Source organism: Trichosurus vulpecula, chromosome 2, assembly GCF_011100635.1.
Source record: "Trichosurus vulpecula isolate mTriVul1 chromosome 2, mTriVul1.pri, whole genome shotgun sequence".
In the NCBI taxonomy this organism is placed as follows: Eukaryota; Metazoa; Chordata; class Mammalia; order Diprotodontia; family Phalangeridae; genus Trichosurus; species Trichosurus vulpecula.
The window spans coordinates 100,581,714-100,596,934 of NC_050574.1; the positions used below are offsets into that span (position 1 = coordinate 100,581,714).

Genomic DNA, 15,221 nt, shown 5'->3' on the forward strand with positions numbered 1-15,221 from the left:
AGTGCTTTGTAAACCATAAGCGCTATATAAATGCTAGCGACTGGCAAGCTATTATTACTTGTCCTATTCTGTAATGGAAAATGCTTGAGATTGGGAGACAGCAGCCATAAGTTCGTGGCTCTAATACTTATTATCTATATGACCTCAGACAAATTAGCTCAATGTTTTTAAGCCTCAGTTTCCTGACCTGTAAAAAGGGGATATTAACAATTGTTAGACTTACCTCACAGGGTTTCTGTAAGGGGCCCTAAACCTTAAAACAACAGAGAGGAGGCAGCCTGATAGAATGGCTAGTGGACAGGGCTCAGGGAAGGCCTGGGTTCAAGTCCCATCTCATCCGCCTCCCGACTTTAACAAGGGGTACCAGTCACTTAAACTCTCAGTATCCCAGACAATTTTAAGGGCTCTAAGTGGCCAAGCAGGGGATGCCCTGTGCTGGCAGAGGTTAGTTCTTTCACCAGGGGTATCCTAGACATCAATGACATTTTGTCATTCTGTTGTGGTCTAGGGGTGCCGGGAACCCCAAAATCCATGGGCAAAAGACTCGGGTCCTGCCTTGAAAGAATTCGACTTGAGCCTTCTTTCAGTCAGAGACAAGGTTTATTAAAACACCATTGGAGTTGGTGAGATTTCTAGTGAGTCTGAGCTACTGGCCAGGTTTTAAGAATCCGAGCTTTTGTGGTTGGTATTGACAAGTGGGCAAGATTGAATCTGAGTGATTTGATGGGGGCAAGATGGACACTTATATACAGTGGTGAAGGAGTGGGTCTGGATGGAATGAAGGGTGGGGAGTAGCTGGGGTGATCAGGAGGTAACAGACAACGGAGGGCTGGGCTAGGTTAGAGGTAACAGAGAATTGGAGGTTTGGGCATGTAGGCCAGTGGTAAGGATTACTGGGATGGGTCTATGCCTCAGGCTAACTCCAGAGACTTGTCCATGTGGGAAAGCTCAAGGAAAGTTGGGGGGGGTGGTGTTCCAGGGCCCATACCCTATCATTTCAGTCTTTTCTCTTTAGACTATCTGACCCTCTGTGACCCGTTTGGGGTTTTCTTGGTAAAGATGTTGGCATGGTTTGCCATTTCCTACTTCAGCTAATTTTACAGATGAGCAACAGAGGCAAACTGCGTGAAGTGACTTATTTAGGGTCACACAACTAGTTAAATGTCTGAGATCACATTTGAACTCTCAGGTCTTCCTGACTCCAGGCCCACCATTCTATCCATTGTGCCACCTAGCTGCCCCAATGCACCATCGGTGAGGACCAAAAAAAGAGAGAGCTATTGTTCTTAGGCCCTCATGATTATAGCTCCCCTGCGGCTAGGCTCTTGCTTTTGGTTTAGTCGCTTTCTTGGCTTAGTTCTTGTTTTTACACCACTAAACATCCTTCCTTTCTAGCTTTCAGACGGAAGAATCTAATCACCATATGGCCAGACATTCTACCTCCACCACTTAACATATGAATGACATTACTAACTCCCTGCTAATTGCTGCGCTGCGGTACTGACTTCTGGGCCCTAGCCAGGGAGGTTAAAGTGCATAGCACTACAGCTGGGTCAGCTCAGGGCAAGGCTGGGCAGGGTTGGCCAAGGGGCAACGCCCACCCCGGTAATTCCTCTTTCGGGCTGCACGCCAACACCACCACCCACAAGGCGGCGCCAGGGCGTCTCACAACCATAGAGTTTCACACCTCTTTCCTCCCCGGTAATCGCCAGCTAAGCTAAGGTTGAGAGGGGCGTCCGGGTCGTTGGGGGAGATAGAGCGGCCCTCCTGCCCGCGGGCTGTCTTCGGCTTCAGGCGCCTGCGCGGTTCGCGCCGGGGTGGGCTTCTGCTTCAGAAATGGCGGCCTCCATGATCTTCAGCCGGCTCTCAGCCGCCCCGGTGCTGAGGAGCCACGGGCCCCGGACGGCGTTGCGGCCGGCCGCCAAGGTACCGAGTGCTGACGCTAAGGAGGAGGGAGGGGCGGCGGCTGTCGAAGGGGAGGACCGGAGCCTGAGCGCCGGCGCCGAGGTCTCCCCGTTCCCGGTGACATTCGTTCCGGGCCCGGCCCCACGTTTTGGCCTCCCCAGGAGCCGGGGCCGCCTCCCGGTCCAGGCCTCCCTTGCTCTCTGGGCGACCCCGGTCCTAGGCGCGGGGAGCTGTGCGGGGGCCGCGGCGGTCCGGTCCGGGGCGGAGGAATTACGGCGGTGGAGAGTAGCCGCCGCCGCCTACCCGGCCGGCCCTTGCTGGACTCCAGCTGTCGCCTCCTCGGGAGAGGGGGGTAGGTGGGGGGAGGGCCGGAAGGAGGCAGGGGGGATGCCCTTCAGATGTACTTCTCTGGGAGCTGTCACCGGTGTCACCACAGGCCTTGTTTGGGGGGAGGAGGGGAACCCTCTGCCCACCTCCCCCGTGCAGGACAGCTCACCAGCCACACTTCACGTTTTCCCGGAGATGCTCTTGTGCATACGTCCAGGAACACAGGATTTGGCACGCTTGGCCATAGGACCCGTGGCCCATCCAAGCCAGCACTTTTTCGCGGACATCGGGGGCTTGTAGGAGGGCTTCGTTGCTCTTCCTTGGTCACTTCAGAAGTTTGAAATGTAACCCTCCCATCCATTCGGGATATACCGTTTCTGCTCTTGAGCAGCTTTTGAAGCTATTTATAGCTTCAGCATTATCCTGATTAAGCAGTCCTCCCAGGCCTTCTTCCCTGCTCCTCCGAATCCTCAGCTCCTTGTAATTGCGCTTCCCTGAATCTTCCATAGAGTTACTGGGTCTTTGAGGACCGTAATTCAGTTGACAGGCAAACTGCAAAAGCCAAAGAAGTTTAGCTTCTCAAGCTTCATAGTCAATAAATGTTTGTTATTCAGTCTTGTCCAATTCTGCGTGACCCCATTTGGGGTTTTCTTGGTGAAGATACTGGGTGGTTTGCCATTTCCTTCTCCAGCTCATTTTACAGATGAGGAACTGAGGGAAAACCGGGTTAAGTGACATGCCCAGGGTCACACAGCCAGTAAATGTCCGAGGCCAGATTTGAATTCAGGAAGATGAATGTTCCTGACTTCAGGCCTAGCACTTTATCCACCTAGCTGCCCCCAGTAAACATTTATTAAGCGCTGATAATGTGCCAGGCTCTTTCCTAAGTACTGGGGAATACAGAAAGAGGCAAAAGACAGTTCTTGGCCTCAAGTTTACAATCTAATAGGAGAGACAACTTGCAAAAATAAATATATACAAAGCAAGCTATATTTCAGGATCAATAGGAAATAGTTAAAAGAGGGAAACCCCTGAAATTAAGAGAGGTTGGAAAAGGAATCCTGTAGAAGGTGGGATTTTTTGGGGGACCTAAAGACAGCCAGGGAGGTCAGTAGTTGGAACAGAGGAGGGAGAGCATTCTAAGTGTGGGGGACAGACAGAATTCCTGGAGAGATGGAGGGTCTGGTTCATGGAGCAGTAAGCAGGCCAGTATCACTGCATTAAAGAGTATAAATCAGGAAGTAAGGTGTAAAAAGACTAGAAAAGTGGGGGGGGGTGGTCCTAGGTTATAAAGGTCTTTGAATACCAAAGTAGGATTTTGTATTTGCTCCTGGAGATTGTGCTTCGTTTTTGAAGAGGACTAGTGACTTCACAGGGTGATGTCTTTACTTGTGCATGAATTGGATTTAAGTGAGGCAGAGTTACACAGAGTTGTCAGGCTTACTGTCCCGGAGTCATTAAAGTACAACTTTAGGACAGAAGTCAGGAAGACTGGTGATGGCCCAGCATGCAGTGGATGACCTTGGGGTCTTCAACGTCTGACTAAGCTCCAAGTGTTCCACAGTGCCAGCCTTAGCCACCTTCATGGCCCATTCCATAGAGGAAGTCTTCACATGCTTAGGGTAGACATTCGCCTAAGTCACTGATGGGTTTGAGGCCCCTCGCTTACCCTCAGTCTGGTTTAGCCTGTCTGCTGAGACAGTTTACTGAGGTGTGGTTGCTGTACATACTACAGCTTCTTGGAGCCACAGGTGAGTTAGGTGAATCAGGTAGACACCAAAGTTGGTTGAGCAGACCTTGAAAAGGGCTCAACAAGCCCTCATACCAGAGGTCCTGGAGGTAATAGGAAGCTGCTGAATCTGTTGAGTGGGGACACAGGATCAGACTTGATTTAGGGCACTTTGGTGGCTGAATGAAGGATGGATTGGAGTGGGCAGGGACTTGTGCCAGGCAAACCCACCAGCAGGCTATTAAAATAATATAGGTAGCAGGTGATAGGGGCCTGTACTAGAGTGGTGGCAGTGTGGGAGGAGAGAAGGGAATTAGATGTTGCAAAAGCAAAATTAACAGGCCTTGGCAGTAGCTCGATAGGCAGGGTGACAGATAGTGAAGAGTCCAGGATGACTTCTAAGCTGTGAGCCTGAAGGACCGGGAGGATGGTGTTACCCTGGAGAGTTTAGGGGGAAAGGTCATAGATGATAACAATATATGGGCTGGAGGGAACCTTAGAGGCCATCTTGTCCATTTTGCTAATTTTACAGATGAAGAAACTGAGGCTCAGAGACGTTAAATGATTTTTCCCAAGGTCACACAGATAATTAGCATCAGAGGTGGGAGTTGAACCTCTTTCTTCTGATTTTTAGTCAGTGTTCTTTTCCACATTTGAATAAGAGATACTTATGTTAGCTGCTGCTTCATTTCGCTTGTTTTTGGTGGAATGGGCAGAATGAGGAAGGAGGATGGTGTTGGGTTGCAGGTGTGCATTTCAGGACAGTTGAAGTAGATGGCACTTGAAAAAACCTGTTCAGAACAGGTGACCTTTTTTTGGTATCAAATGCAAAAGACTTTTCAATGCCAGCTTAATTTAGGGCCGATGAAAATTCAAGTTGCAGCTTTTGGAGTTAGGAAATTATGAGTTTCAATCTGTACCTTTATATCCTAAAACTTTTTTTCACATGATTTTTTAAAAACCTTTTTAATTGGCTATATGTATATATAATTTATTGTTCCAAACAACCTGTAACAAATTTAGAATTTAGAATTGTTACCTTTGGGTCAATTCTAGAAACTGAGACATATGGTGATTCTATGACTTGCCTAAGGTTACACAGCAAGTTGTCAGAGCCAGAATTTGAGGCCAGGTCTTCTGACTCCAAAGCTTAGTGAATGGAGGAGTCTTCAAGGAACACCTTGAAAACGAGAGCTAAGTTTTTTGGTGAACATTCTTTTAAAAAAAGGTATTTCTCTATAAAGTTCACACTATGTTTTGATTAACTTTATGAAGGAAAAATGGAACAAGGAAATAGCCAATTAATTTTGGTGAATAAATCACTACATTGCTATCAGACTACAATTAAGTAAATAGATTAATTGGACTTAATTGTCATTTCGTTTGATACCACTATGTATAAAATTGATATGCTTTTAACCATGGTGATACATTTCAACATATTTTCCTGTTTTTCTTACTTTTTTTTTCTGGTTTGAATTTAGCTGTCAGATAGCATTGGAACTGAAGATTTTCTTGAGCTAGCTGACAAATTTATACTTAACATCATACTTTGGTTATTTGATAGATCTGTAGTTTCGTCAGCGTGGATACTCCTTTTCTCTGTTGTATGGTACATTGTGTTCTCATCCTGTGTGATTATCTTTCCACATATTCTCCATGAAGGATACATCTAGTGCACTAGAAGTTTTTCTTTGGTCTTTTTTTATCTAGGGTTCCAGTGGCTTACCATCTGTCAATACCCATTCCTACTACAGGATGCAGTGTGATAAGTGAAAATACTTCTGAGATTGGAATCAAAGGATTTGGGTTTAAATCCCCAATCCACCATTTATTTCCTGTGTGGACCTTGAATAACTTATTTAACTTATGTGGGCCTTGGTTTCCATATCTATAAAACAAGAAGCTTAAGTTAGGTTATCTCTAAGGCCTTGTCTAGCTCGAAATTTGTGATTCTTTGGCCTGTTTACCCCTTTTTCTAATAATATTTTAATAATATTTTCAATAATGCCTTTAATTCACCTTCTCAGATTTGTTATAAAGATAATGTTGCAGAATATTTAGATCCACTCTACATGAATTTTTACATTTTCTTTGATATAAACTTGTAGTTTTGAATCATAGGAGATATTTAGCTACATAAATGGCATCCACTGGACAAATCTTGGTATTAAAGAGATTGACTTTTGTGACAGCAAGTACAGCCAGTTCTCATTTATATAAGAGAACCTTTCTAAAGATTCGCCTCTCCCCTTTCAGGGCACAGGGTGGCCCTGCCCCCTCCATAGCCTGCAGCCTGAACGCTTTCCGTGACTGGGGTCCCGCTGTGGCCCCTATGGAGTAGAGTCATAGAATTTACTTAAATGGAGAACTGTCTGTTAGTTTGATATAATTAAAAGCATCCTTAGCTTTTTCACATGTAATTCAGTTATTAACGAGTAATAATTCTGGGCCGAGCTCATTGTCCCACTGAAGTGCCTTTCCATGATTAAATACTGTATCATGGACTAACTCAGTGGGCTACCCCTCTAGCTATATATATATATATTGTAGTCTAAGCAATATACAGTTTTGATCAGTTTTGTTTTTCAAGTGTTGATGGTTAAGTCAATCTGACTAGTCTTATAATTGTAACTCACTTAATGTTACAGTTTGTAAATTTTATTTGACCACTGCTATTCTTTGTTAAATTTCTATTTATTTCATAAGAGGGAATATAAATTTTCTTATTTCATTTTTGATATTAATAAACTAAACATAAAGTTAAATAGAATTCTTACATGTGTATGGAGTTAAGTCCTAAAACTCTTTGAAATTCTTCTCTCCATTTGTTAAGATAAGAGCTTCACCTGGGGATATTTATCCCACCTCCTTCCTCCCATAACCTTCTTTCTGCCTTTTCTTTTTTTCTTAATCTGAAACTACTTTGCAAAAGTATGGACTCTTCTGGTTTGGATGATCAGAATTTAAAATACCTACTGTACTTAACTCCTAGCTTTCCGGTTTTTTCTAAGCATTTTTTTCTGAATTTTTCTTTAAGGTCTTTTAAGTCTTTTAAGTTTTTAAATGTCCTTTGCCTTTATAAAGATGGAATGTTTAGAGTGCCTTAGAAATTGGTTATATATATTTTATTTTGTTTCCTACTGACGTGATTTTTGGACTTACTAGAAAAACCTCAAAATACTGATTGGTGTTTTTTGATAGGTGATCTTTTTCTCTGGTTGTTTGAATTTTCTTTTTAGTCATAATTTTTTTTAAGTGTAAGTTATATGACTAGCTAAGTTGAATTTTATGACTTGGTGCCTTTTTTGTGTGTGTGCCTTTCTCTTTGTAAGCCCTTTTATGACTTCTTGCTTAGAAAATTGAAATGGTTTCCTACTTGGTCTCTTTGCCTCAAATTTTATGTCTTTTACCTCTCCTTTAAGACAGCCTTGTTTTCACTAAAAACACCAGGTAAAAATTAGATAGCTTCTGGTTGAAATTCTGTAATTCATTATTAACAATAATGGTTACATTAATGAATTATAATAATATGGTGATAAGTATAGTAATAAAGTGACTCACAGATGGCCCTTAGTTCTGTGATGTAAGTACATCACACTGCACTTACAGCACACCTGAGTCCTACGGAATTCTACTCAAGCCTTCTCAGCCAAATGTGTAAACCCTTAGGGAGCCTGAACATTTGTGATGCTAATGCCAGTAGGCCCGATTGAGTCCAAGCTGAGCTAGATTGAATCTGAGTGCCTTCTAGGAGGCCAGATCAGACATATACAGAAAGGTTCTGGGAGGGATCGAGGGGTGGCCAAGTAGTCCGGGGTGACTAGAGGGGTTTAGGGAGAGTCTTGAGGAGTCTAAGGAGGATCATGATGGGACTGGGGTGACTAGAGGTCAGGCTCCATGAACCAAGAGGATTTTGATGGGATCTAGGGTGAAAAGCAGCCTGAGGTAACAGATAACAGACCTCCTGGGGCTAGGCTGGTTTAAGAGTAATGGAGATTTGGGCCTAGCTACAGTGGAGGGCTTCTGGGGAAGGCTAGATCAGGTGGGAAAGTTCTAGGAGAGTTCAAGGGGGCTCCCAGATTTCTATAACCCATCAAAAGTAGTATTTCTATAATGTTATACAAATTGTTCTGGATTTGATCACTTCATTCTATATCAGTTCATGTAGGTCTTCTCTGAAACTATCCATTTTGTCATTTCTTTTGGTACAATAACATCCCATTGAAGAGGTTAAAGAAAAATAATGGTAGGGAACCATACATTTTTAGGTGTGCTTGAGACCCTTGACTCAAGCCTTACAAAGTTTATTAGGGATTCACCATAATGGGTTGCCTTTGTGATGCCTGTTTTCACAAGTGGCCAGATTCAATCTACTGAGCTAGATTGAATCTGAGTGCCTTCATGGAGGCCAGATGGAGATTATATACACAAAAATTGTGGGAGGGATTGAGGGGTGGTCTGGGGTGACTAGAGGAGGGGTTTAGGGAGGGACTTGAGTAAGAGTCTAAGGAGGAGCTTGATGGAACTGGGATGGGCTCAGACTCCAGGGTGGGAGATAGCTGAAGGTTACATGGAGATGACACACCATAAGAGAGCTAGTATAACTGGGCTAGGGTATAGATATTTTGATCAGGATTAAGGGTGGGCTATGCTAGGTGGAGATTAATGCCTAATGATAATGTAAGGCTTATGGCCTTAGGGGAAGGCCAGATCTAGTTGGAAGATTAAAGGTAAGTTCAAGGTGGCTCCCAGAGACTGTGCCCTCATCACCATTGCATTCCTATACCATAATTTATTAGCTGTTCCTTAATAGATGGGCAACCTTTTAGTTTCTCACTTGCTGTGGAAAAAAAGAGCTGCTATAAATAATTTGGTCCTTATCAGTATGTTCTCATTTTTTCTAATCTCCTTGGGGTATAGGATAAGTGTTGAAGTTTAGGGGTGCTCGAGACCCCAAAATACCAACATGCCCTATCCTGCTTAATGGATTTGACTCAAACCTTCTTAAAGCCAAAGAAAAAAACAAAGTTTATTAAAGATTTGCCATATTGGGTAGAGTCTTAAGAAATCTCACCATTTGTGATGCTCCTTTTGACAAGCGGCCAGATTCCATCTACAGCTAGATTGACTCTTGAGCACCTTCATGGAGGCATGATGGGTCTTACATACTGAAAAGTCGTGGGAGGGATCTAGGGTGGTCTAATAGTCTGGGGTGATGGGAAGAGGGGTTTAGGGAGGACTAAGGTAACTGCTACCTGCAGATGACAGACAATAGAGGGCTACTGTAACATACTTGGGTATAGCATCTGGGGTGGGAACTGTCCAGTAGACTATCCAGATAACCAGACAATGGAAGGCGAGGCTGGGCTATTTGGGTATGAAAAGCCAGATAAAGTGGCAAAATTCAGGGTGGGACTCAAGGAGGGTTCCCACTGTCTAAACCCTAAAATCTTGAGTAGTACTTTAATAGGGTCCAGGGGTATATACAGCTTAGTAACTTTTGAGCCTAGTTCCACATTGGTTCCAGAATCCAGTTAGTGTTCCTATTTTCCTGGGGCTGCTCCTCTTTTTATTCTTTTTATTTTTTGTCATTCTGGCTAATATGATAGGTGTGAGGTAGAATTCAGAGTTGCTTTAATTTTCACTTCTCTGATTATTAATGATTTGCAGCACATTTTAAACAGTTCATATCCTTTTACTATCTGTTAGGGAATAGCTCTTATAAATGTGAATTAATTCCATATATACATATACATATACACATCTGTCTATCTATCTATCTCTTGTTTATGGGACCTTCTCCCCTGCCCCCATATATATATCTTGGACATGAGGAAAATTTGCTACAAAGATTTTTTTTCTCCAGTTAACCTGATTCCCTTCTAATTTTAACTATTGGTTTTGTTTATGCAAAAACATGCAACCTCTTAAACCTCCCTCCTCATTTGAAGCTGTTACATAAATATGTGTGCTTGTGTTCATGTACACACGTGTACACACAGTGACATGTATAAATGAAGAAAGTAACTTGTCCTTTTTCTAGGTGTTGGGAAGCTCTGGACTGTTGAATAACCAAGTCTTCCAGCTGCAGCATCAGCCGCAGAGGAAACTCTCATTACATGAATACTTGAGCATGGAATTATTGCAAGAAGCTGGCATCGCTGTTCCTAAGGGACAAGTGGCAAAATCACCAGATGAAGCTTATGCAGTTGCCAAAAAATTAGGTATTAAGAAAAAACTTTTGCCATGTAGAAAAGGGAACTTTTTTACAATGTAATCTTTTTTTTCCTTAATGTTTCTGGTAAGAAATTTCTTAGCTTTTATTTTATGTCTTTTACCTCTCCCTTAAGACAGCCTTGTTTTCACTAAAAATACCAGGTAAAAATTAGATAGATTCTGGTTGAAATTCTATAATTCATTATTAGCAATAATGGTTACATAAGTGACTCACAGATTGCACATAGTTCTGTGATGTAAGACAAACAAAATCTAGGTAAATTCTAAGATACATATTTTATATCAAGAGTGAAACTGGAAAGAAGGGTAATGATTGCAGCTATGACCCCCAATAATTTGTAACTGAAGTGTCAAAGTTAAACTCCATAGGTACTTTCTCCTTGTCATGAGATGAAAATTTGTAGCTAAAGAGAAGTTGAGCTAAGAAAAATGGCACCAACAGTATAATAAATTGATTTACGTCACAAATTGAGACTTTTTGGAAACTAGCCACAGTTGGCTTTTTGTTTTTTAAGATGGCATCTGTGATTAATTCTTTACTTAAAAAAATGAAGCATTAGATTTGATAAGTAGACATAATTAGTAATGCATTAGTTACACAGTCCTTTTTAGAGTAAACTTCTTTTCTAGGTATACGTGACTAATTACTGCATTAACTATTTTGTAATCCTATTAAATTTTTTTTTGTACTTTTTTAGTACTTTAAGAAAGGTATGAAAAAGTATTGCAGATATGTTTCCCAATTTAAAGTTTTCTTTAAAAATTTTTTTTTCAATTTAAAGTTTTCACAGATATTTCCTTATTTGCCTTCAGAATAAGTGTATCTAGCTAGAAGATGAGGGTACAAGTTGATTGCTTTGCATCTTAATTTTCCCCATTCTTTTTTGAATTACCAAATTTCAAGCGTAAGTTTTGATGACATATTACTGTTTGTTCTTGGATCCTCCTGTGTGTGTGTGTGTGTGTGTGTGTGTGTGTGTGTGTGTATACACGCATATACACACACATATTTTTTCATTGTCTTTGTATTAATACATCAGATAAGCTGATTTCTAAAGCTCACAAAACAGTGGAAATGAAATCCTGAGAAAATAAGTTATTGAAAAAAAATAACTGAGAAAATAAGGCCTTCTTTTCATATGCTGCTTAAATCACTGTGGCCACTTTTAAATGACCTCATGTTTTGATAAAGCTATCTTTTCCTCCCCTTTTAAACCATCAGGCTATAATAGAAAAGCAAGTACTTTTTTTTTTTTTTACTAGGAAAAAGCAACTCAGACCCTTGCTTTTATGATCATATTTTACATTATGAGGAAAATGGAAACACTTGAGATGGTAAGACTGCCATTATGGACTGTCAAAGGGTGAACGGAATTTATTTTATTTTATTTTTTTTGTATTTATTTAGTATTTAATTTTTGCCCAGTTACATGTAAACGACAATTTTTAACATTTGTTTTTAAAACTCTGATTTCCAAATTCTCTCCCTCCTGCCTCTTTCTCCCCTTGTTGAGAGGGCAAGCAATTCCATATAGGTTATACATGTGTAGTCATGCAAAGCATATCCATAATAGTCATGTTGTGAAACAAAACATTAAAAAAAAACTTAAGAAAAATAAAGTAAAAAAACCAAAAAACAAAAGTTGCATCAATCTGTATTCAGACACCATCAGTTCTTTCTCTGGGGATGGACAGCATTTTTCATCCTAAGTCCTTCAGAGTTGTCCTGGATTGGAGTATTGCTGAGAATAGCTAAGTCATTCACAGCTGCAATATTGCTATTACTTTGTCCCTATTACATTTCATTTTGCATCAACCCATGTAGGTTTTCTGAGAGCATCGTGCTCATCATTTCTTACAGTACAATAGTATTCCATCACAGTTACGTACCACAACTTATTCAGCCATTCTGCAATTGATGTGTATCCCCTCAATTTCCAGTTCTTTACCTCCAGAAAAGAGCTGCTATAAATCTTTTTGGTACATATAGGTCTTTTTCCTTTTTGTTTTTTTATCTCTTTTGAGATACACACCTAGTAGCAGTATTGCTATGGTTTGCATGGGTGTGCATGGTTTTATAGCCCTGTGGGCATGGCTCCAAATTGTTCTATAGAATGGTTTAATCAATTCACAACTCCGACAACAGTACATTAAATTAATGTTTCATTTTTTTCCCCATCCCCTCCAACATTTGTCATTTACCTTTTCTGTCCTATTATCTAATAGGTATGAGGTAGTACCTCAGAATCTCTAATCATTAGTGAGTTAGAATATATTTTCATATGGCTAGAGATAGTTTTAATTACTTCATCTGAAAACTGATTATGTCTTTTGATCATTTATCAGTTGGGGAATGGCTCTTATTTTTATAAATTTGACACAGTTCTCTCTGTATGTTAGAGAATTGAGGCCTTTGTCAGAGAAGCTTGCTTCAAAAATTTTTTTTTGGGTGATCAAGCAGTTGAAGGTTCAGAAGAAATACTCAAACTTAGCTAGTGGTCATGGTTATACTGTCTGAATGCCCTCCTTGTGACTTTTCCCCCCATGTCCAAAAATTTTGGTATCTTTTCTTGTACCTTAAGTCCATTACCACTATCAGGATGTGGGTAACATCCTTCATCAAAGTTCCTCTGGATACACTGTTTTGATTAGAATTTTTAAGTCTTTCAGAGTTGTTTTTCCCTTACAATGCTATCATTGTATAAATTGTTCTGGTTTTGACAGCTCATTTGCATCATTTCATACTTCCCAGGATTCTCCAAAATCATCTCTTTCATAATTTCTTACAGGTCAATAATGTTTTATTACATTCACATATCACAGTTTGTTTAGCTATTCCCCAGTTGATGGGTAGCCTTGTAGATTCCAGTTCTTTGCTTTTCTTTTTTCCTTTTAATCCCTGCTATATAGGGCCAGAAAATTTGTTTTGCTTGTGGCTCTTTTCTCCTCAGTAGTCTCCTAACTCTTAATCACTCTCTCCTCGTTAACTTTATCTTTCCTTGTTGAGTTTGATATATTTCTACGCCAAGCTGTGTGTGTATGTATTCAGCCCTCTTTTGTCTGTTTTAGGTAAATGAGTTTGATCTGATGCCTGCTTTCCGCACTCCTCCATCTTGTTTACTCTTTTTCTCAGACACTCCAGTTATAAGAAATAGCAAGTTCTACTTCCTTTGTTCCGCCTTCTTCATTAGTGTTTTCCTTTTACCCATCCCTTTTCTTTTTTTAAAACCCTTAGGATGAAACCAATCTGAAGGTTCTTTGTTGTCTTAATTTAACTTCCTCATTATCCTTTGAAGTCATTAAAATTCTGAATGTACATTTGTTTCTTTTCCTTCTTAATATGTAAGCACCATAACATTATATAACTCCAATTGCTCAAATAAATTTTTCTCTACTCTTATGTTTGTAATTCAGAGTTCCTACTCAGCTCAGCCATTTTCATCAAAAATCTGTAAAATTGGGGGCAGCTGGGTGGCTCAGTGAGTAGAGCATCAGCCCTGGAGTCAGGAGGACCTGAGTTCAAATCCAGCCTCAGACACTTGACACACTACTAGATGTGTGACCTTGACAAGTCACTTAACCCCAATTGCCCTGCCTTCCCCCCTCCAAAAGAGAGAAATTAAAAAAAATCTGTAAAATTTCTCTATTTTATTAAAGATCTATTCTCAGCCCCCTGCCCTGCCCTCGGTCTTCCCCCCCCCCCCCCAATTGTACTAAGCTTTGCAGAGTTTTCTTGCCTTTTGGAATTTTGTATTCTAGGATCTCCTTTCATGTTAGTAGAAGCTGCCAGGATCTTGTGTGACCCTGACTGCAGTTCCTTAGCACTTGAATTGCTCTTTTCTGAATACTTGCTGTTTTTAATCTGACATGGGAGCTCCAGATTTTGACTATGACATTTCTAGGATGTTTCCTTTTTAGGTTTCTTTCAAGACATGTATTCTTTCTATGTTCTCTTTACCCTTTGGTTCTAATAAATGTGGCCACTTTTCATTTATCATTTCTTGGAATACAGAGTGTCCCATATATCCTGCACTAATACTTTTTGGACTACTCTGTATAGTGTCCATGCTTTTTAAATCATGGTTTTCAGGGAGTCCATTTTTTCTTAAATGATCTCTCTTTGATCTAGTGCAGATCAGTTGCTGTCAGATAACAAGAGTTTTTTTTCCTTAATTTTCCATTTTGTTCTAATTTTTTTGCTGTCTCATGAAGTAATTGGATTTCCGTTTGGTCTCTTCTAGTTTTTATGGAATCCATTACTTGGGTCAAATTTACTTCTTTCTCTTCTATTTTTCTTTCAGTTCTTTCCCCCAGAGCTTTTATTTTATTTATTTTTTTATCTCTTCATTTCTTCTTGACATTTGTGTAGTCCAGTGGAAAATTCACTTTTTCCTTTGAGTCTCTGTTTGCAGTTGTTAAGGTGTTACCTTCTAGCATAGATTTTTGAGTATTTTGGGATCTACAGTGATGCTTTATATAGGTTGGTGTCTTTTCTTTATTCATCCTTCCAGTCTTAGTTCCTGTGTTAGGGCCAGTCTTTGCCTGCTTTTGTGCTTTTGGGTGGGGTGATAAGGCCCTATTTGGTCTTGTCCCGAATCACCTGGGTTCTTGTGTGGACCTCTACCTCCCAGGGTTAGGTGGTCCTGGATCTTGGAGGCATAGAGTGTTGGATCTTCAAGGCCCCTCTTTGGCATTTGAAGTCAGAGTGAAAAGGCCTTGGAGCCCTGGGATGTTTTGGTCCTAATACTGCTTCTCCTACACTGGTCACTACTACTTCAAGTGGCTTCCAAGTTTCCAGTGAAGGTTCTTAATCACATAGAGCTTTCTCAGGTTGCTGCCTTGAGATACAGAACATGCAGGCTTCAGATGACTCTGGTCTGTCTCTTGTGTGCTCTGTTAGAGCTCTCCTTTCCTATTGCCTGTAGGTTTCTGGCTTGCTTTCTGGGAAGTTTTAGGGTAGAAGCAGTCATTGTAGTTTCTTATAGGATCTCTTGATCAGGGGTGATTTTAGGTTTTGGCT

The 15,221-nt window shown here is 40.8% G+C and overlaps 1 protein-coding gene across 1 annotated transcript in view; it reads left to right on the top strand.

Annotated features, from left to right (window-relative positions):
- The first annotated feature begins 1,657 nt into the window (after positions 1 to 1,657).
- Positions 1,658 to 15,221, top strand: part of SUCLA2 (succinate-CoA ligase ADP-forming subunit beta) — a 49,883-nt gene continuing 36,319 nt past the window's right edge. The window contains exons 1-2 of the mRNA XM_036745939.1: positions 1,658 to 1,926; positions 10,008 to 10,188. Coding sequence (XP_036601834.1) covers positions 1,837 to 1,926; positions 10,008 to 10,188 — 271 coding nt within the window. The 5' untranslated portion in view covers positions 1,658 to 1,836. The remainder of the gene's footprint in view (positions 1,927 to 10,007; positions 10,189 to 15,221) is intronic.